The sequence below is a fragment of the Trichosurus vulpecula genome, chromosome 1, assembly GCF_011100635.1.
Source record: "Trichosurus vulpecula isolate mTriVul1 chromosome 1, mTriVul1.pri, whole genome shotgun sequence".
NCBI lineage: Eukaryota > Metazoa > Chordata > Mammalia > Diprotodontia > Phalangeridae > Trichosurus > Trichosurus vulpecula.
In genome coordinates, this window is record NC_050573.1 from 534,262,001 (window position 1) to 534,283,485 (window position 21,485).

The window sequence follows — 21,485 nt, forward strand, 5'->3', positions numbered from 1 at the left end:
TTCATATGAAATACCTTCAGTGCTTATAGTACTTTGTCTTAAGAGTGAAATCTATTACATATTTTCCTTACCTCCCTCCCCTGTAGTGTATGATCACTAGCGATTTTCTTAAGATTTAAAATAGGGAAGAAAAACTTTCAGAAACCATTGATTTACATACATGTAAAGCTCTAGAAATGTTTTCTATTCATCAAATGAAAATGAATTCTCTATCAAGATATCAATCTGTATTTCTTACTTCATTTGCCACATTAAAAACATTTATATAAATATTTAATTGCTTTCTTTTCTTGGTTTTAATCTCTCTTCCCCAGCAGATGGCATTTCAGAGTCAATAATGAAAACACATAAAACTTTTGAAAAGGATTGCTGGTTTAACATGATTTACAGATTTTTTTAAAAATTTTTTTTAATTTAAATTTACAGATTTTCAATTTAAATTTCAATACATTTTAATTTTTAAGCTGAGTTATTTTCTATAGAAAAATTTAAAGGAAGAATTTTTTTTTTTTAGTATTGCTTAAAATTTACTTCTGCAAGATGGTCTACATAAGGTGATTGTGAAGAAATGTATCAGGCTCGATGGCAACATAGGAAAGTTTCTTGCTATGCCACAACGGCATACTCTCTTGGAAGTATTTTTTGTAAATGTCTTATATTTAATGCCAGTAAGTCAAACTGCAAGTCCACTAACATGAAAACATTAAGTCAACTAACATGATAAAACCATTAGAAAAAGGAAGATAACAGGCCACAAAGAAGCAGCTTTAACAAGGTAAATCAGAACCTGTCAACCTGAACTGCTAAAATATAGAACGGAAAAAGGCAAATTACTTCCAAATAATGAATTCTATTGTGTACAGAAAAATAAACATCTGTTCAAAGGAAGAATCAGTAACTCTAGAGTATCTTTGGTCTGCCCTAAAATGAAAAAAAGTATGTCAAGTAAAATTTTTTACCAGTCTTTTCTAAAATTAGTCATTGTATTTGTGTCAGATTTGCTGTATCAAAAGAAAAAAGTTCATAGAAATGTCCTATCATTCCTTTGATCATTCAAACCACATGTTGACATGCGATCTTTTTTTATAAGCATTTTTTTTATGTTGAGGTTAATACTGAATTCTCAATTTTTAATGAAAGATTAAGGAGTTAAATCACTAATGGTGACTCCCTAATGATTCATCTTTGTTCCTGGCCCCTTTCCTATTGTTTCTCCTGTTCTGTGTATGGGTTTCTAAACGAAAGATGTGACACAAGTAGGAAGACAGTAAATGAAATATAAAAAATAAATATATGTTTATAATACAAAGCAGCCCATAGCATTTCAGGAATCTCAACTCGCCCAGAGCAATTCTACACAAAGGATACAAAGAAATTCAATTCCACAAATACTTATTAAGCACTTACTACTACACTACTTCCTGTACCAGGAGCTAAAAGATTTACAAAGTTTAGATAAGACATAGGTCCCTGTCCTCATAAAACATACCTCAATAAAGATACCTCTAATCTTATCCATTAAATCAATCAACTATAAGTTGATTATAAGTGCTAGTAGTCCAATTTAACTTCCCTAGTTATTAAATGCCTATTAGGTGCAAAGCATGGAGGATGCAAATATAAGAAGTCCTACTCTGAACAAATGTACATTCTCCTAGGACAGGGATTGGTTGGCCAGAGTTAAGAACGGTTTTACATTTTAAAACATAATAAAACCAATAGAATAACTATTCTTAGTTGTCGACAGTACAAAAACATGTGGTGGGCTGAATCTGACCCTCAGGCTCATAGTTTGCCAATTCAGGGATATAAGATCCTAGATTTAGAGCTGGCAGGGTCCTTAGAGGCCTTCTAGTCAAGAGGTTTCCAAACGTATTTGGCCTACAGCCCCCTTCTCAAAAAAAAAAAAAAAATTACTCAGTGCCTCCCTGGAAATCTTTAACCCTTTAACTTTTTTTGAAATTTGTATCATTTCAAAAAAACAAATTTTTTTAAAAGATGACACATCTTAAATTTAATAATTTAATGTAATTTGTGGGGTTTTTTTCCTGCATTGAAATTTTGATGATGCAATATTGCATCATGTAACCATATAGTATCATACTGTAAACAAGTTATTACATGCAAATATTCCTGCTGATGAATGCTGGACTTCGAGATCCTGTGGCAACACTTGCTTTTTAAGACCTGTCGGCAGACTTGACCACTGATTGGCTGTAACTTGCTTTTTGTGTTTATTTGGAAAATAATGTAATCACAAAGACTTTAACTCTTATACAACAGATGAAACACGTATGAATGGTTTTTCAAAATTTTCTTTTCTTTCCTTATGCTTCCACTGCCCTCTTATTTTTATTTAATGCCACACAAGTGTACCCGAGGCTACTACCAGTCCCCTGGATCGTGCCAGCACCCCCAGGAAGTGGTATCACCCACCTTGGGAGCTTCTGTTTCTAGTCTAACCCCCTCGTTTACAGATGAAAAATCTGGAGTCCAAAGAGAGTGTGAGGCTCAGAATCTGAATGCATGTCCTCTAACTCCAAATCCGGATTCTAGTACCATTCTAATAGGGTACCTCACCAGAAAGTAAGTACAAGATGATTTAAGGAGGGAGGGGCCATTAACAACTAGGGGGATGAAGAAAGACTTCATGAAGGATGAAGCACCAGAGCTGACTCTTGATGAAAGCGTCTAACGAACAAAAGCAGACCCTGTTCTAGGCATGAGGCAGTTTGCACAAATGCAGGAAAGCAGGAAATAGAATACTGACTTCAAGGTACTGCAAGCAGCTTGGCTGCAACGTAAAGTGTACAGAAAGGAGTATAGTAAGGCTGGAAGGGATATTGAAATCAGCAAATAATATAGAAAAAAACAACTCCAAAGAATTAAAAAATATTCTATAAAGGAAAAGCAAAACTAACATTTACCAGCATGATCGTAATTTTTTTTTTTTTTGGTATGTGGCTATCCTTGTCTGCTTATTTACAAGATTAAATATTAGACTTTTATAAAGTAGAAAGTCCTCGTGGATACTGTCTACATGGACAAATGGGATCAAATCTCTACTAATTAAACCATTCCAAGATGGATATAAATTATTAGATACTTCAGAGTTTCATAAGGCAGTTTATTCCTTTTAAAATGCCAGAAGATTTTAATAATCATAAGTATGCACCATGTTAAAATGGCCAATGTTCAGCATGCTGAGCATTTCAGCCATTTTATTTTCTGTACTCTCTACATGTGAAAGATCACTATTGGGGAGCAAGTGATCCCGTTGTGTTATTATTGTAAGACCAAAGAACAGGAGAACATGATAAAAAACAAACAAACAAAAAACAGGCTTCCTTCAGAGACTGGCAGCTATTCCAGGAGATAAGATGTTGTACTCAGTTGGCTAACTCTCAACAAAACCAATTTAACTTACTTTTTACATAATGATAAAAATTTCAACACGCAGCACTGATGAACAAGTTGTCAGTCACTTCCTTTGAGTCTCCTTGAATTGTTTTATGTTTATTTTACAACATTTCTGTGCATGTTTTTCTTTTATATAACCTAGTTAAATGAGTGCTCTGTTCTTGGTTCTGCCTTCCTTGCTTTGCATTATCTTATTAAGGTTTTTCCAAATTTCTTTATATTTTCATACTTAATCAGACTGTAGTATTCTACAATATTAATATAGTACAATATATTTGTCCATTTTCCAACTGTTGAATATTTAGGTTATTTCTAGTGTTTCTGAAATTATAAATACTGTAAGTATTTTTGAACAGAGTTCTTTCTCTTTGATAATCTAAGGCTCAAGTCTCCTGCTCCCTATTTTATTCCTCCTGGACATATATTTTGAGAAGAAAATCAGTGAAGATATTCCTTGGATCATTTCCCTTGACCTGTTCCCTTCATGTTAATTTTCTGGTTTTTGTGTTTTGAAAGAACAAAGTGTCTCCTTTGAAGTAATAGAAAAAACAGTCTTATAGGAGTTCTAAGACCAGGAGTTAAACCCCAGCTCTGCCACCTCTGTGTGTGTAACCTTGAGGTGCATCACTTCCCTTTTCTGGAGCCCAGTTTTCCCACCTGTAAAATTACAGGTTTGAACTAGATGGGCTGTAAGTTCCCTTCCCATCCTATGACTCTGGAATGGTATGTTATCTCTAAAGCAAAGGATTACATGACTAAAGTCTAAACATAAAAGATTTAGATTCCAAAAATCTTTAGTGCCTCCTTCACTATCTCTTGGTTCCAACTTGACATCTAAATCCCGTTATCATTTGGTATCTACAATTATAGACATTACATTACAATTTCAGATGTTTCAAATGACTTCTTTTCATGTACTGGATGATTTAGTTAGATTGGCCTACTCTGCTCCTTAAATCTCCATATCTGCATCTTCACACAGGCTGTCTGTCCCCTGGACCTGGAATGTACTTCCTCCTCACTTTTGCTTCGTACAATAACTCATTTCCTTCAAGAGAATATCTTCATACTGTCTAGTAGAATGTGGGGCCAAGACCATTTTCCTCTGTCCTTGTGTCCTTCATAACATTATCTAGCACATAATAGGCACTTAGGGCTTGCTTGCTTGCTTCCTGAATAATACTCTCAGAGGATATTCTCAAAAACTGGGTCAAAGAAAATTACTTTCAAAATTTAGTAGCTTACTTGTCACATTGCTTCCAAAAAAATTTCACTAATTTATAATTAATTCCTAGGCATCTATTTTGTGTTTACATTTTTGTCATCCTAAAAGATAAATAAATAAAATTCACTTTAAACTTTATGCCTTTCTTTCCTGCATTCAAATACAACCAACAATTTCTCTAAAACAACTTTAATTTAAAATTCTTTTTTTTGGAGGGAGGAAGGCAGGGCAATTGGGGTTAAATGACTTGCCCAAGGTCACACAGGTAGTAAGTGTGTCAAGTGTCTGAGGCTGGATTTGAACTAAGGTCCTCCTGACTCCAAGACCAGTGCTCTACTCACTGTGCCACCTAGCTACCCCCCAACTTTAACTCAAATTATGCAAAATCCTGTGGAAAGCTACCTCAGTTTTAAAACTGATTACTTTGCAGAAGTTAAATCCATTTTCAAGTGGAATTTCTTAGTATGGCACAGTTCAAAAGACTAATGCTTCTCTGCTGAAATTCAGAAAAGCACAATAATTAGAAGGTAAATATTATATTTGAATATATTAATGCTATGATTATAATTATTGGGTCTTGAAGAGCATCAACTTAACTTTCCTATCATAGGATGTATTTTCTATATGAATATCTACTTCCTAATGGGCTGTCTGCCAAAGTTAAATGTTTTTATTGTTTTATGGCGACAATAGCAAAACCTCTCCCATAGAGCTGTTAGGATCAAAAGAGATACTCTATCTAAAGAACTTTGCAGGCCTTAATATATGTGTTGGATTTTACTTTTTTTCCCCTTCATTCACTTGGTTTTTATTCTGTGCATTGTTTGGCTGAACTCCTTTAAGCAATTATGGATCTTACTTAGGAGGTTCTGCAGCCCATATCAAACCAAACTACATGACAATAGTTACAAATTTTATTTGGTTATAATTTTATATTTAGATTGCTCCTGACTGATCCACCTCAATACCCTAAGCCCATTTCTTTCTCATTTCCCTTTTTGCTATTATAATACTTGCCTTATTTTTTTCCATATGTTTTATTACTTCCTATCAATGGAAACATTTTAAGAAAGTTCTTCGAAGCAATGCGATTTTTAAGATAACTACATAAAGATACCTTTAGGATCATATTAAAAGATGCCAATACTTTAATAATAGTAAAGGACAGAAGATGGCAGAGTAAAAGCAGGGACTTGTTTGAGGTCTCCCCCAAACACTTCCAAATACCAGGAAGAAATGGCTCTAAACAAATTCTAGAGCAGCAGAACCCACAAAATGACACAGTAAAACAAATTTCCAGCCTAAGACAACCTGGAAGGTCAGGAGGAAAGGTCTGTTGCACCAGTCTGAGAGAAGAGTGTAGCCCAGTATGGGCCATGCCTGCATAGACTGGGCTGGAGCAGGCCTCAGAGGACTGAAACACCGGAAACCGTGGTGGTTTCCAGACTTCTCAACCCACAAACACCAAAGATGACTCAGGAGGTCCTTGGGACCTGGGTAAGAGAGGAGCCAAGCCCTAGGCCGAGGGCAGTGGCTGTGGCAACAGTAGGAGCTACAGCATGGGTAGTGGTGGGGGGGGATTGAGTGGCTGATCAGAGGGGGATTGCAGGGATCTCTTTGCTGGCACTGAAGCAGGATTCTCTTGCTTTGCCCATGCTTAGATCTGGATTTCAGTCCTGGGTGGCAGTCCTAGAGCAAGGGGGAGTGCTGTTGTGGCTGAACTTGTCATGGCTATGGAGGCAGAAAACAGTGCTTGAGGTCACTCACAGACTAGAGCACAGGCCAGGAAAGGAGTAACACCTCTCCTTTGATCATACAACCTTGGAAGAACTGAAAATTTACAGGTGCCTTGAAATATCTCTGAAAATAGCTGCACAAAACCCCTGAAGCTTGGGACAATACACCTTCCACAATGGAAGCAGAGCTAACAAGTCAAGTAATTAGCTGGGAAAATGAGCAAACAGCTGAAAAAAAAATCAGACTATAGAATCTTACTTCGGTGACAAGGAAGATCAAAACGTACGGCCAGAAGAAGACAACAAAATCAAAGCTCCTACATCTAAAGCCTCCAAGAAAAAATATGAATTGGTCAAAGGCCATGGAAGAGCTCAAAAACGATTTTGAAAATCAAGTAAGAGAAGTAGAGAAATAAGAATGGTGAAAGAAAATCATGAAAAACAAGCCAACAGCTTGTTAAAGGAGACCCCCAAAAATGTTGAAGGAAAATAACACCTTAAAAAACAGACCAACCCAAATGGCAAAAGAGGCCCCAAAAGGCAATGAGGAGAAGAATGCCTTAAAAAACAGCATTGGCCAAATGGAAAAGGAGGTCTAAAAGCTCACTGAAGAAAATAATTCCTTAAAAATTAGAATGGAGCAAATGAAAGCCAATGACTTTAAGAGAAATCAAGAAATTATAAAACAAAACCAAAAGGATGAAAAAATAGAAGATAATGTGAAACATTTCCTTGGAAAAACAACTGACCTGGAAAATAGATCCAGGAGAGATAATTTAAAAATTATTGGACTATCTGAAAACCATGATCAAAAAAAAACCCCATCATCTTTCAAGAAATTATCAAGGAAAACTGCCCTGATATTCTAGAATCAGAAGGAAAACATATTGAAAGAATCCACCAATCACGTCCTGAAAGAGATCCCAAAAGGAAAACTCCTAGTAATACTGTAGCCAAATCCCAGAGTTCCGTATCAAGGAGAAAATATTGCAAGCTGCCAGAAAAAAAACAATTCAAGTATTGTGGAAACACAATCAGGATAACACAAGATTTAGCAGCCTCTACATTAAGGAATGGACGGGCTTGGAATATGTTATTCTGGAGGTCAAAGAAGCTAGGATTGAAATCAAGAATCACCTACCCAGCAAAACTGAGTATAATCCTTCAGGGGAAAAAATGGACAATCAATGAAACAGAGGACTTTCAAGCATTCTTGATGAAAAGACTAGAGCTGAATAGAAAATCTGACTTTCAAATAAAATAATCAAGAGAAGCATGAAAAGGTAAACAAAAAACAGAAATCATAAGGGACTTATTAAAGTTGAACTGTTTACATTCCTACATGGAAAGATGATATTTGTAACTCACAAGACCTTTCTCAGTATTAGTGTAGTTGGGAGGGAATATATACATATACATATACGTATACGTATACGTATACATATGCATATGCATGTGCATGTACATATACACATGTATATATGTGTGTGTATGTGTATATATGTACACACATACATACATATATAGACAGAGGGCACAGGGTGAGTTGAATATGAAAGGATGATATCTAAAAAATAAAATTAAAAGATGAGAGAGGAATGTACTGGGAGACAGAAAGGAAGAGGTAGAATGGGGTAAAATACACTAGAGGGGAAAAGGTGGGAGTTAAGATGGAATGAGTGAACCTTACTCTCATCAGATTTGGCTTAAGGAGGGAATGACATACACACTCAATTGGGTACAAAAATCTATCTTAACTTACAGGAAAGTAAGGAGGAAGAGGATAAGAGATACAGGGATTATAGAAGGGAGGACAAATGAGAGGAGGAGGGAATCAGAAGCAAATACTTTTGAGGAGGGACAGGGTCAAAGGAGAGAATAGGATAAATGGGGGGCAGGACAGGGTAGAGGGAAATATAGTTAGGCTTTTACAACATGACTATATGGAAGTGTTTTGCATGACTATACATGTACAACTATATCGAATTGCTTACCTTCTCAATGAGTGTTGGTGGGGAGGAAGAAGGGAGAGAATGTGAAACTCAAAGTTTTAAAAATGAATGTTAAAAATTGTTTTTACATACAACTGGGAAATAAGATATACAGGCAATGAGGTACAGAACTCTATCTTGCCTACAGGAAAATAGAAGGGAAGGGGATAAGAGAAAGGTGGGGAGTGATAGAAGGGAAGGCAGACTGGGGGAAGGAGAGGGAAGCAGAATGCACACCATCTTGGGGGGAGGGGAGAGATGGGGAGAAAATTTGGAACTCAAAACCTTGTGGAAGTGAATGTTGAAAATTAAAAATAAATTAATTTTAAAAAACAATAGTATAGGACAGCAAAAAATACTAATTATTTGCTTTCTTTGTAAATGTACCACAAAGCCATTACAAAATGAGAACATTTAATAGATACATCACTAAAACGAATACATTCTAAAAATTTTTCCCTTAATGGAATTTTAACAACCACATTGAAATAATTTTGGTTTAACATTTCTCTGACTCATTATTTAAAATAATAGTTTATTCACCTCTAACAATGTCATTGTTCACTTTTATCCAATAGTAAGTAACTTGGAAGATCATACAGTATTTTTGAAATTATCATCTCAGTTTTTATAAATCAAAGGGGTACATAATGGGATGAGAATTACATGCCATTTCCAAGCCATGCTGCCTGCTCTCTGATCAACCACCTCATTCTTATCATCCCCCCCTCCCAAAAGAATCCTGGCCTCTCTCATGCAATGCTAGGCTTTGTTACTTCTGATTTACCTTGTCTGGGATGGAACCCTGACAGCACTTCCCTTAAAAATGCTGCACCCCGCCCCTTCAGCACCACCCCCCCCCCCCCCCCCCCCCCCCGCCCTGTCTCATCTCCTTTATGTGTTGTCTTCCCCTCTTAGGATGTAAACTCCTTGAAGGAAAGGATGTATATCTATACTGTGTTCTTATATTTGTATCTCTAGCATTTGGCCTTACCTATATGACAGGGGCACAGTAAGTACTTCATTACTGCTCTATCATCATTTTTCAAACATTTATGTGGTGACTTGCATAAAATAAGAATATACTTACTTCTGAGAATCCACAGTACTGTTTGCTTCTAAAAACACTTGTGATAAGATTGTGAAGATAGTCAGGCGCATTTGTGGGTCTTTGGTTGGTTGAAGACAAGTCTTAATGATAGGAATAAAGTAATTAAGAGCTTTACCTAATACAGGACCTGGGAAACAAATTGAAAGATTGTTTTAGTATCTTGGAAGTTTATTTATATACTCTATACCATCCAGAAGATTTAAGTCCAGAAGATGTCATTACAAATTATACTTATTTTTATTTATGACAGAATTTATAAAGAAATCGAGAAGAGGAATGAATGTTTTCTCTGACTTATGTATATAATAGGCTTAAATGGAAAGGATAAGAGTGTTTTTGTCTCTAGGTGCTTTTCCAATTATTCCAATAATTCCAATTTTTCCAATAAAAGTAGCTGAGGACAATTTAAAACAGAATACTGTGCTCATACATTTAATTAAATGATTTTTTGCTTTCAAACTAACTTTTCCTTTCATGTCCCCCCCCCATGTTAATAGTATTTTATTTTTTCCCATGGTAAAGACAGTTTTCAACATTCACTTTTATAGATTTCGAATTCTAATTTTTTTTTCTCCTTCCCTTCCGTACCCCTCAAATATTTTTTCTGGAAGAGCAAACTGATAAGAAGTTTTCAAATAATAGTTAAACGATCAACCTACGTTAACCAGGTTTCGTAATTTACCTGCAAGCACCCAAACATTTCTCAGACTTTGATGCAGCGACACTAATACTGATTTAAAATGTTCTAGGCTATTGAGATTCTAAATAACACCAATGATATTCAGTATCTGGAAATTCACTGTCACAAATAATCTCTGGGTCTAAACCTGTATTTCAACAATGCAAAATAACACAAACCACAAAACATTTTGTTTGCCATACACTGTGCCAATAAATAAAGTCTGAATTTAAGAACAAAAGGTTTACTCAAATTAAAGTGAGTTCAGCTAAAGATCCTTTTGCTAGTAATGTAATCTATAACCAAGCAAAGCAGTCTGCCTGCACCTTTGTCTTTTAAAGATCCACAGTCTCAAAACATCTGAGTCAAAATCCTTGAAAATGAAAAAAATTGAGGTACTTGGAGGAAGCAGCATAATTAAACGAGATGCTATGTGCAGGAATGAAAAGAAAACGAAAATTATTTTAAAAGGAGTTGTACCAGATGACAGACAACAGGCACCCATCAGCATGGATGGATATGAAGGGTCTGCTCAGAACTTTGATGATTTATTTTCTTTCCGCAACACACATCAGGAAACATCTAGAAATTCTTTACCCAGAAGAAGAGGAGAATATCAAATGATACCACAATGAGAGTGATATCACTCCCCCAAAGCTTACTGAAGAGTTTTATTTATAATGAAAAATCAACACAAAGTAAAAAAAATATAATGCAAGGAACTAGAGACAAACATCATGTTGCTGTGAATGAGACCTTGTCCTCCCCCTGACATAAAAGAGTCTTTCATTGCCTACCTTACCAGGTTGTTGTAAAAGCAAAGTGCTTTGTAAACCCTAAAGGGTTATATAAATATAAGTAATTATTAGGTTTATTCATGAATCTTAACCAGTTATTCATGCAAAAACTTTATGTATATTCAAAGATTGCTTTGAACAAATTTTGTGTAATGGAAATAAGATAAAAATTGAACTTTTATCTTTATTCTATGGAATTGAGAAAAAAAAATTTTAAAAACTGGTTAATAATTACAAATGTTAAGTTATAACTTTAAGTAGATTAACATTAATTTTAAATTGTTTAAAATGACATCATCAAAACTAAAATAAAAATATATTTCATCATACATATATATATATATATATGTATATATATAAATGTGCTGTACTTAATTCTGTCCACCGGGGAAAAGACAGATCAAACAGAATGGGGTCAAAATTCACACAGGTTGTTCTGGCTCTTTGTATTCAATTAGGTAAACTACTGAAGCATTTCATAATCTATAAAACTGGCAAGGTGAAAGAGGAAAATTTACTTCGTTAACAGAGCCCTTTGTAGATTGCTTATAAAACACTTCTAAATCCTCTTGCCAATCATACAGGCATTTATTAAGCACCTACTATGTGCCAGGCACTGATAAATATATGATGTTAAATAGAATTAATATAAGCAGGGAACTTAACTGCACAACATTTCAAATTATATACGAAATTAAAAAAACAGATAGAGCTTTTAAAAATAAAATTCTATTCCAACATTTAAATAATGTTCTTTTCTACTTATGTTTTACTAATTCAAAGTAAGAATTCCAGACTGTAGCTACAAACACAAACCAGTTTTCAACAAAAAAAGGAAAAATATCTAGGTAATTAATTACATTTTGAAGATGGGCTGATGTGCAGATGGTTGAATTGTGTCAAGTTTCAACACAACCAGGTCCTTGACAGAAATTTTAGAATACTTTTTTTGCTTTTCACACTTGTTTTCTAGTATAGAAATGTCCTCTAAGAAAAAAATTCAGAGCCAGCCTTTAGCTACCACTTCCTAGGGAGTTATACTCTAGAAAAGACATTCTGCATCCAGTAATGGATCCTGTATGGGCACTGGAATCAACTTTTAGGAAACAGAATATGAAACATGGTGATTGGAATAATGTAAAGAGAGAGGAGCCAAAAGTTTAAAAGCAAAGGAATACCAAAAGAAAGACAATCATTGGAAGTTTGTTCCTGCTAAAAAACTTTTAAAGTTGCTCTTTAAAAGTCTCTGACATGTAATCAAGGATCAATCTATTTCCCGATAAAATCTCATTTTTGTCTTTTTATCCCTTAAACTAGCACAGTGCTTAGCACATAGGGGGAATTTAATAACTCTTCGCTGACTGACTGATTGATCCATTCACTCAAGTCCTATCAAGCCTTCAAGGACCGCACCAGATACTAACTACCTCTTCCTTTCTACAAACTGCACTTGTTTGTTTTTATTGAGGCACTCAACAATGAAAACTTAAGTAACCATCATCTTCTATCATATTCTAAAAGTTCCACATTAAGAATTTCCTTTGTCCTGTTCTTTAATTTTAAACTTGGCAGAGATTGGAAGTGGATTTGTACTCTCCCTCCCCGCAATCTCCCCCAAGACTAGAAATGCGTGGAGAAGAGGGCTTTGTTATGGGCTTCCCTTTCTGAATGGTGAATACCTTTTCCTCCACTCCTAACATAGACAACTAACTAATGTTTAATCAGGTACAAACTATAGAAACTGCATGTCTAACACTGGAAATGTAATTGAATTTTGTGAATTCTAATTCTAGAGCTTTCAATAACATGTAAGACTGAACCTCATTGTACTTTATTATGTGATTTTCCTCTTTTTACAAAAGAGATTTTCCCAGGCTTCTTTAAATTCTAAATGATTAATTACTATATTGTCCAAAATAAATGACAAATAATATATAAATTATTTTAATATTATATATACTTATATTTGAATTTTATACATTCTTTTTAGTTAGTATCAATGTTCTTACAAATTCAAAAAGTTGGTAGGAAAATTACTTGGGTGAAATAGGGAAGTGGGGAAAACTTTATGGAAGGTCACAGTTTAAAAGGAGGTAAGATTTTAAATAAATCTGACACCCATTTAAAAAAAATTCAAGTACATATACACATTATATATATAACATGCTAAAAAAATTATGTGAAGGCTATTTGATGACATCAGAGAATTCTAAATTTTAAAAGGTTTCTAAAATTTCAGAGCTGGATAAATTAGGGCGACAGAGAAAACATTCCTATAACTACCTACTTACATGCAAAATTTAGTAGACTGATAAATTCAGTTTTGTTTGGGACGTTAAGTTATGTAGATGTTTAAGGTAATACTTAAAGAAATAAGGTAAAAGATTAACATATTCTCAAGGTTTAACATTAGAAACATACACTTAAGGCATATATAATGATAGAAAAGTACATTAAATTTATTCCATTCTTCATCTTTTTCAGAATACAGGAACAAAATTTCAGCATGAAACAACTGATATTTTTAAGAGAACAAATCACACACTTCCATCACACAAAATGGTCAGATAATCAACATGAGCAAAAAGGACAAGTTTGCTTTTGAGAAATTCACAAATATTAAGAGGATTAATATAAATCATGCCAATAAAGTTAATAAAATATCACAGGAAAACTTTCCTTAATAGTGACAATAATTTAAGGTGTTTCTTGACATCCTATATTTTTACCTACATACAGTAACCATTTCAAGGCAGAGGAAGGAGGACTTACCTGACTGAGTGACAACTACTTCAAACTGTAGAAGTTCAACTGAATGACAGTTCCAATCCTGATGTGATAAAGTGAGCCATTCCATAAGATGGTCCATATGCTGCTGATAGAGATCTAGGGTCCCATCACATTTCTGAATCAGAGCTAATAAGTTCATTGTCTCCTGAACCTGTTAAATATAAAAGCTTGGAGTAGCCCCAGTTTTTAAGATTAGGGAATACTCCAGTGTAGTCACATCTTTATTAAACATGTGAGACTGCATTTACATTTGTACAAATTATATTATATTACATTTACACAAAGAACTATTAAGACTAAAGGATTGTAGGACCATAGATTTAGAGATGGAAGGGCCCTCACAGGCCTTGAAGTCTAACTCCTTCATTTAACAAACGTGGAAACTGAAGCCCAGAGAAGTTAACTGATTTGATCTGAATCACACAGCTATTAAGTATCTGAGGCATGATTTGAACCTAGGTCTTTCTGACACTAAGTCCTGTGCCCTATTCCCTACACCATGCAACTTCTTAGAAATAATCATGCTCTACCACTGCTAGGCACATATCCCAGTGGTGTCATTGACAGAGAGGCCTCATTATACACCAAAATATTTATAGCAACACTTTTTGTGGCAGCAAAGAATTGAAAACAAAGTAGATGTCCATCCATTGGGGAATGGCTAGACACAATTTTGTACATTTATGTAGTAGAATATTACTGTATTGTAAGAAACAACAACAAAAGTAACAACAAAGATGATGACTGAAGAAGCATGGAAAGACTTACATGAACTGATGCAGTGAAGCAAGCAGAGCCAAGAAAACAATATACACAATGACAATACAACAAAGCAAATAGAAAGAACCACCCCCACAAAAAAGCTAAAAATGTAAGCTGCAAAATTACAAAGAATAGGTTTGGTTCCAAAGAAGACATAGGAGAAGACGCCCCATTCCTTTGCAGAGATGGGAGGTCCACAGGTGTGGAATATGACATAATTTTTCTGATATACTAGCTGATTTTGCTGATTTTTTTTTTCTTTTCTTCCTCTCACCCCCTGATTTTTTTTTAAAATGCTTTGTTATATGGGATGGCTCTCCAGGATGGGAGACAGAGGGATGAATACACAGGGAAATTTAAGTGATGAAAAAATAAGAGATATCAATAAAAATTTATTTTAAAAATGAATACTCACCCTCAAGATTAACATTTTAAAACGATTATTTGTCCATCTTAGATTATTACAGTTCTAAACACATCAGGATTTTGGCCAATATGGCTGTCTGAAGAGGAGGCAGACCACTCAGCTCCCACATATACACAACAACAAAACCAGGAGTTGGCACCAGACCAAAAAATGATCAAGACATCCATTAAGAAACTAAAATAAGTGACCTCTTCCACCTGAGAACTGTACAAAAAGTCAGCTAGAAATCCAATGAAGGAGGAAAATCAAGTGACAACATGAAAAGAGGTGGAAATAAGGGTGGTATCCAGAGGGAGCCAGAGTGGAATGATTCCCTGAGAAAGCCCAGGATGGGGACCTCAGAAGTTCAAGGGGAGCAACAGCACAGGGACCAACAACTGGCGTGGTGCCAGAGGACTCAAACTCAACATCCCAGACCCGGCTGCCCTGAGGTCCCCAACACTCTATCCTGAGGAGTCAGAAGAAGCAATGAAGACTTGAGCCTTCTGAACCTCAAAGACTGGGCAGGGCAGGGGGGTGGGGAACCCCCGACAGGCAGAGGTCAGTATAGGAACCTAGGGAATCCAGGGTAAAACCAAGCAGAGCCAATCACCTTACTCAACAACAGGGGATAGAGCCTGGCTCTGGCAAAAAAAACAAAACAAAACAAAACAAACAAAAAACCCAAGTTAGGAACTGAAGCTGGAGAGATGAGTAAATCAAAGACAAGCATAAAACAGTATCACAAATAAAGAGAATTCCCCAAGAGATAAAACAGCTGCAAGCACAGAATCAAAAGAAAAAATGGATTTTCCACAAGGACTACATGAATATCTAAAAGAAATTCAGAGGTTAAAAAAAAATGAAATAATCTCTGGAGAAAAGAACAGGAAGGAGAATAAATAGCTTAGAAGAGAAAGTGGTAAATCTTACCTATGAAATAAACTCCCTGAAAACTAGAACATACCAAATAAAAATCCATGACTTCATGAAACAGCAAGAAGTATTAGAAGAAAATTAAAAGAGAGGAAAAAAATAGAAGGAAATAAATATCAAAAACAATTGACCTAAAGAACAGGTCAAAGAGAGATCATTTAAAAATTACTGAACTCCCTGAAAAAGTAAAAGAAAAAAATTTAAGAATAAACAGAAACTGCTTAGATCTATTTAACCAGGGGGCAAAATAAAGATAGGAAGAATCTACCAATTACTTCCTAAAAAGAACCCCAAAAGGAAAGGTTCCAGGAATACCAGAGCCCAAATACAAAGCTCCTATATCAAAGAAAAACCACTGCAAACATCCAGAAAGAAGCAGTTAAAGTGCCAAGTCACTACATGCAGGATCACGTAAGTCCTGGCAGCTTCTACTATAAATGAAAAATCCTGGAATGCAATATTCCAAAAGGAAAAGGATACCGGCTTACAACCAAGAATAACTCACCTCATAAAGCTGAGTAAAATCCAAAAGGAGAAAAAAAATGGATTTTTAATGGACTAGAGGACTTTTAAGCATTTCTGATGAGAAGACCAAACTTGACTAGGAATTTTTGAATATAAACACAAGAGAATCCTAGAAAGGTAAATTTATTTGACTAACTGAAAAGAACTGTATGATGAGCTAGTGCTAATATTCTTAAAGGGAAAGTAGAAATGTGTCCCCCTTCAGAACCTTGAGGTCTTTGAAGGGTATTGAGGGATTTAAATAAGAAAACTGGAGGTCCTGGGTAGCGGATTGGTTCTCTTGAAGGAAAAAAAGAAGGGATGGTAGTAGAAATAAAGATAAAAGGGATGGAACTTGGTATTTCTCTTAACTAGGATGTGTGAAAAGAGGATATAAATATGGAAGAAAGGGTGGAGAAAGCAGGCATCAGATGGACTTCATCTTTATCTGAAAGGGACAAAAGGGGGTTGAACACACACAAATTCACACAAATAGTTTGATCTAGAAATACATCAAACTAAGCAGAGAAACAAGCAGGGATAGGGAAGAAGGTGGATTAAGAGGGAGCATAATACTGGAGAGGGAACAGTCACAAGGAAAACAAACTTCCAGATCCTAAAGGGAAGATTGGGTGGGGTGGGGTGGGGTGGGGGGGAGGCACGGATCTAAACGTGTGCTTTAAATTGCCTCTTACACCACCGGGGAATAGCTGAACAAACTGTGGTATATGAATATAAAAGAGTATTATTCATCAGAAGACACGATGAAAGAGACAATTTCAGAGAATCCTGGGTAGTGTATAAACTAACACAGAATGAAAAGAGCAGAACCAGAACAATATACAGATGAGGGCAGTGACACCGTAAAAACAAACACCTCTGAGAAACTCAAGAAGAGGACCCACAATGAAGCACACTACTTACTCACTTGACAGAGAGGTGACAGACCCAAGGTGCAGAAAGATATATCCATTTTGGGGCATGGCCACCGTGTGGACTTCGTTTCCTCGACTACACCTATTTGTTACGAGAGATGTGTATTCATTCTTTCTTTCCCTTGGTTAACTGGAGAGTAGGGAGAGGGACAGGCTAACAACAGTGATGACAAAAAAGAGGGCCACTGATACATTTTTTTAATATGCACGAAAAAGAACAGAAAGAAGTTCAGGAGGAAGCACGGACAAGCAGAACAGTTTCAAAAGCAATGTATTTGTTCAGTAGTTTCAGTTGTTTCCAACTTCTCATGATCCCATTCGGGGTTTTCTTGGAATGGTTTGTCATTTCCTTCTCCAGCATATTTTACAGATGAGAAAACTGAGGCAAAGAGGGTTAAGTGACTTGCCCAGTATCACAAAGCTGTTAAGTGTCTGACGCCACATTTGAACTCAGGTCTCCCTGACTCCAGGCCTGGTGCTCTATCCACTGTGCCACCTAGCAGCCTGAATACATAAAATGTGTTATATACTTTTAAAAAAGCAAGTGGTATGAACGTAGATTCATAGTTTCATGTAGAATCCAGTTTTTGTATTCTGTTACATGTATGGAAAAGCTTTTGCTGTGGTTTCGGTTAAGAATAAAAAAAAATAAATTCAAGAAAAAAGCAACTCTGGGGGCAGCTAGATGGCACAGTGAGTAGAGCACTGGCCCTGGTGTCAGGAGGACCCGAGTTCAAATCCGACCTCAGCACCTGACACACTTACTAGCTGTGTGACCTTGGGCAAGTTAATTAAACCCAATTGCCTTGCCTTGCCCCCTCCAAAAAAAAAAAGAAAGAAAGAAAGAAAAAAGAAAAAGAAAAAATAGAAAAAAGCAATTCTGTACAAACCCAAAGCATTCTGTAGAATGGTATTGTATTATGTAGCATTTTTACTCAGAATTTGGAACACAGAACTACAAGAAAATTGTCATTTCTGAAGGACATGGGCACAAACCTTACTTCTTCCTATCATCAAAAAACTTCCAAACCAAATAGCCCATCAAGAATTCAGACATTTAAAGAGAGAGGGAAGACCGCATTTTAAAAATTCTTCCGCTGAGTAACATTAAACAACACATTCACCAAAGTGATTTTTTTTCTTTATTTAGCAATTTCACCTCTTCCTGGACTCTAAAGTAAAAAGGACTTTAGTCAGTTTCTGAAGCTGGGGGCAATGCATTAAAGATGTCCAATTGATAAAGTAGGCCTCCTTTTAACTTGTATCTTTTCCTCAGGGTTTAAAAATATTAGGAAGTATTCAAGTCACCCTTATGGTAACTCCTTGGTGGCCTCACCCAGTCTGTTTTTCAAAACCTGCTTCTTAATTTGACGGCTGTTCAACTTCCTTCTCTGTTGCTTCTAGGCATCATATATTTCCAGGGTCTATGCTTTGCCAGTATTTATGGCCCTATCAGTGACAACCTGTCTCCTAAGACATATGCCCTTTAGGAAGGTTGTTTGTAAAAACAGAAATGAAACAAAGTTTAAACAGGTACCAAACAGGTGAGAGAATGCAATGAGATTCCTAAATACAAAGTTCCAAGTTGGGCACAATGGGTCTTATAAATTCTATGGGAAGGTTTCACTTTGTCATGCTAATAGCAGAACAACTACGTTTCAGAGAAAAATTGCCTAAGGTCAGTCAGGAAATAGAGAAAAACAGCAGGGAAAAACATGCTTTTCAGTCTGAAAACAGCATATGATTAAAACAGGGAAAATGACATCTCATTCCAGTAAATCCTTTTGATTCTGACAGAATTGAAAGTCTGGAGGAAGTTCAGAGGTTAGTGTGTGTGTGTGTATGTATGTATGTATGTATGTATGTGTATATATGTGTCTATATGTATCTGTGCATACGCATAAATAATGGAGAAAAAATTATCTTGTAAAACTAGGTCGCAATTGAGTGGGGAAATTATACTATCATTTTCTTCTCTAGACATTCAGCCATAAATGTAAGTACTTTTTCTTTTTTAATGAAAACTTAAATGTACAGAATAAAGTTTATAGCAGCTTTTTTTTTTTGCATGCTTCTTTTGCAAAAGACTCCAAAATTAAGACTCAAATTTAATTTTGTCTTCACTCTTAGATACTAAAATAAATTGGCAGTTGGAGGCTATATAAAATTCTATGTCTACCCCTAAGGCCACATCATGAGTGACTCATTCCAAATGTTCTAAATTCTTTAATCTTTGCTAGTCAGTTTGAGTCATGTGTGCCTGAGGCTTGAAACTCAAGATCAGGAAAGATTTATAGGAGATAGTTCCATTTCATTTGGAGAAATAATCATCTTTCTAGTAGTAAGCTTCATCTTGTCAAGAGGCAATGAAGGGAGTTCTCAATTAAACTCACCTTTTCACGAAGGCCTGCGGCACCTGAGACAGCCATGACTGTCACCAAAACTTCCATGAGCTGCAAACTTGCTTCTTTGCAATCTTCCTGACCCACCTGGAGTAACGCTTGTACACAACAAAGCAACTGCTCCATATAATGGCTCTATAAAAAGTGTGCAAGTAATAAAATCAGGCATTTAAAATCCTATGTGACAGCTTAGTTTAAGCCATATGATCTCGTGCAAGTCATAATCTCTGAGTATGATTCCTCATCAGTAAAATGAGGGAATTATACAATATCAGTTTATAACGTCCCTTTCTAGCTTAAAGTCCTGTGACTTTATTATTATTATTACAGTAGTTCAATAAATGCCACTGATTGATTGAAGGACAGCACAGGGTAATGGGGAAAAAATTGCTGGACTAGGATTTTGGGATGTCGAGATTCTAAGTTTCAGCTTTTTAGCTTTGGGTAAATTATTAAAGTTTATTAAGGACCAGTTTTTTCCTTCATAAAATGAGACTAAATAATATGAACTTGCTCTAGAATTCTATTCTAAAAATATCAATAGCTGCTATGTACATAATGCTTTAAGGTTCAAAAAGTGCCTTAAATATGTAAGATCTCATTTGATTTGATTCTCCCAACAATGCTATGAAGTAGGTGCTATAATATACCCAGATAAAGAAACTGATGTGAACAGAAGATATCTTTGCTGGAAGCCACACGGCCAGTAAGTGTCTGAAGCAGGATTCAGACTTGGGTCTTCTTGACTCTATATCTGACATTCTACCTACTATGTCACTTATCTGCCTTCAAAATAACTATAATAATTATGGTGATTAAATTTAAAAATCCAGTAGGGCACAAAATTATTTGCTTTGCCCATTTCCCTCCATGCATGCTACATTAAACAGTAATAAATCAATGCTGATAGCCCACATCAAATTACTGCTGTACACAGCAAGAGGGCCAGGATCTGGATAGAACCTCAGCCTTAACCCACAAGTAAACCCACGATGGAATAAGGAACTTTGAGGCTGGCTGAAGGTTTGGATCTGGGATTACTAAACCTGGAAATGCTAAAGACCTGAGCGAAAATGTGACAATGTTTTTGTTTTCTATTTTAAGTTTTATTTTCCCCTTTTTATTTGAATTATTATCTGCCCACAAGTACTTTGCCTGATTTTCTTTCATCTCACAATAATGCTTTTCAGGTCCTGACATAAGTAAAACTCTTTGGCTTACTTGAATGGCTATTAAATTATAAATTAAGAGGAAATAAATCCAGCTTTTAAAAAAGTAGATGCCATTGTGAGATTTAGTTACGTTGCCTAATTACATATGCAAATTTAAGGGCTTATGAAATATACATACTCTATGCCTATTATAATACACACACACACAAAAATATACATGAGCTTTCTATAGGTGAACATCATCATTTGAAAATAGATCCAAAAATATGTTTTAGGTGAAAGTAATTATATATTTTTAAATAAAATTCCAATTTTTCCTAGATGTAAAAATAAAGTTTTAATTAGTGAATTTTTAATGTCTTTTGAAAAAATCACAACAGGAATATCATTCTACTTGTGTACTGATTAAGCAAGATATTTGAAACTGTCTAAGACTTGTACACTCAGAGTCTGTGTACAAAAAAGGAGATCTGTGTAGTAACAGTAAATGTACTTAAAAAACCACTATTGTTTTCCTTTAGTTAAATGGAACAAATGTTTATGTTATCATACAATTTCCTTATTTCATTTACCTGTCCCTAAACAAACATATTTCAAAGAAAAGGATCAAGTTCCTTTC

At 35.4% G+C, this 21,485-nt stretch overlaps 1 protein-coding gene across 1 annotated transcript in view; it reads right to left on the reverse strand.

The window, feature by feature from the left end:
• The window catches only part of DNAAF5 (dynein axonemal assembly factor 5), a 71,675-nt gene that overhangs the window by 14,018 nt on the left and 36,172 nt on the right, over window positions 1–21,485 (reverse strand). Inside the window, exons 7-9 of the mRNA XM_036741353.1 lie at window positions 19,686–19,829; window positions 13,732–13,900; window positions 9,463–9,610 (exon numbers count right to left, since the gene is read on the reverse strand). Of these exons, the coding sequence (XP_036597248.1) occupies window positions 9,463–9,610; window positions 13,732–13,900; window positions 19,686–19,829 (461 nt within the window). The remainder of the gene's footprint in view (window positions 1–9,462; window positions 9,611–13,731; window positions 13,901–19,685; window positions 19,830–21,485) is intronic.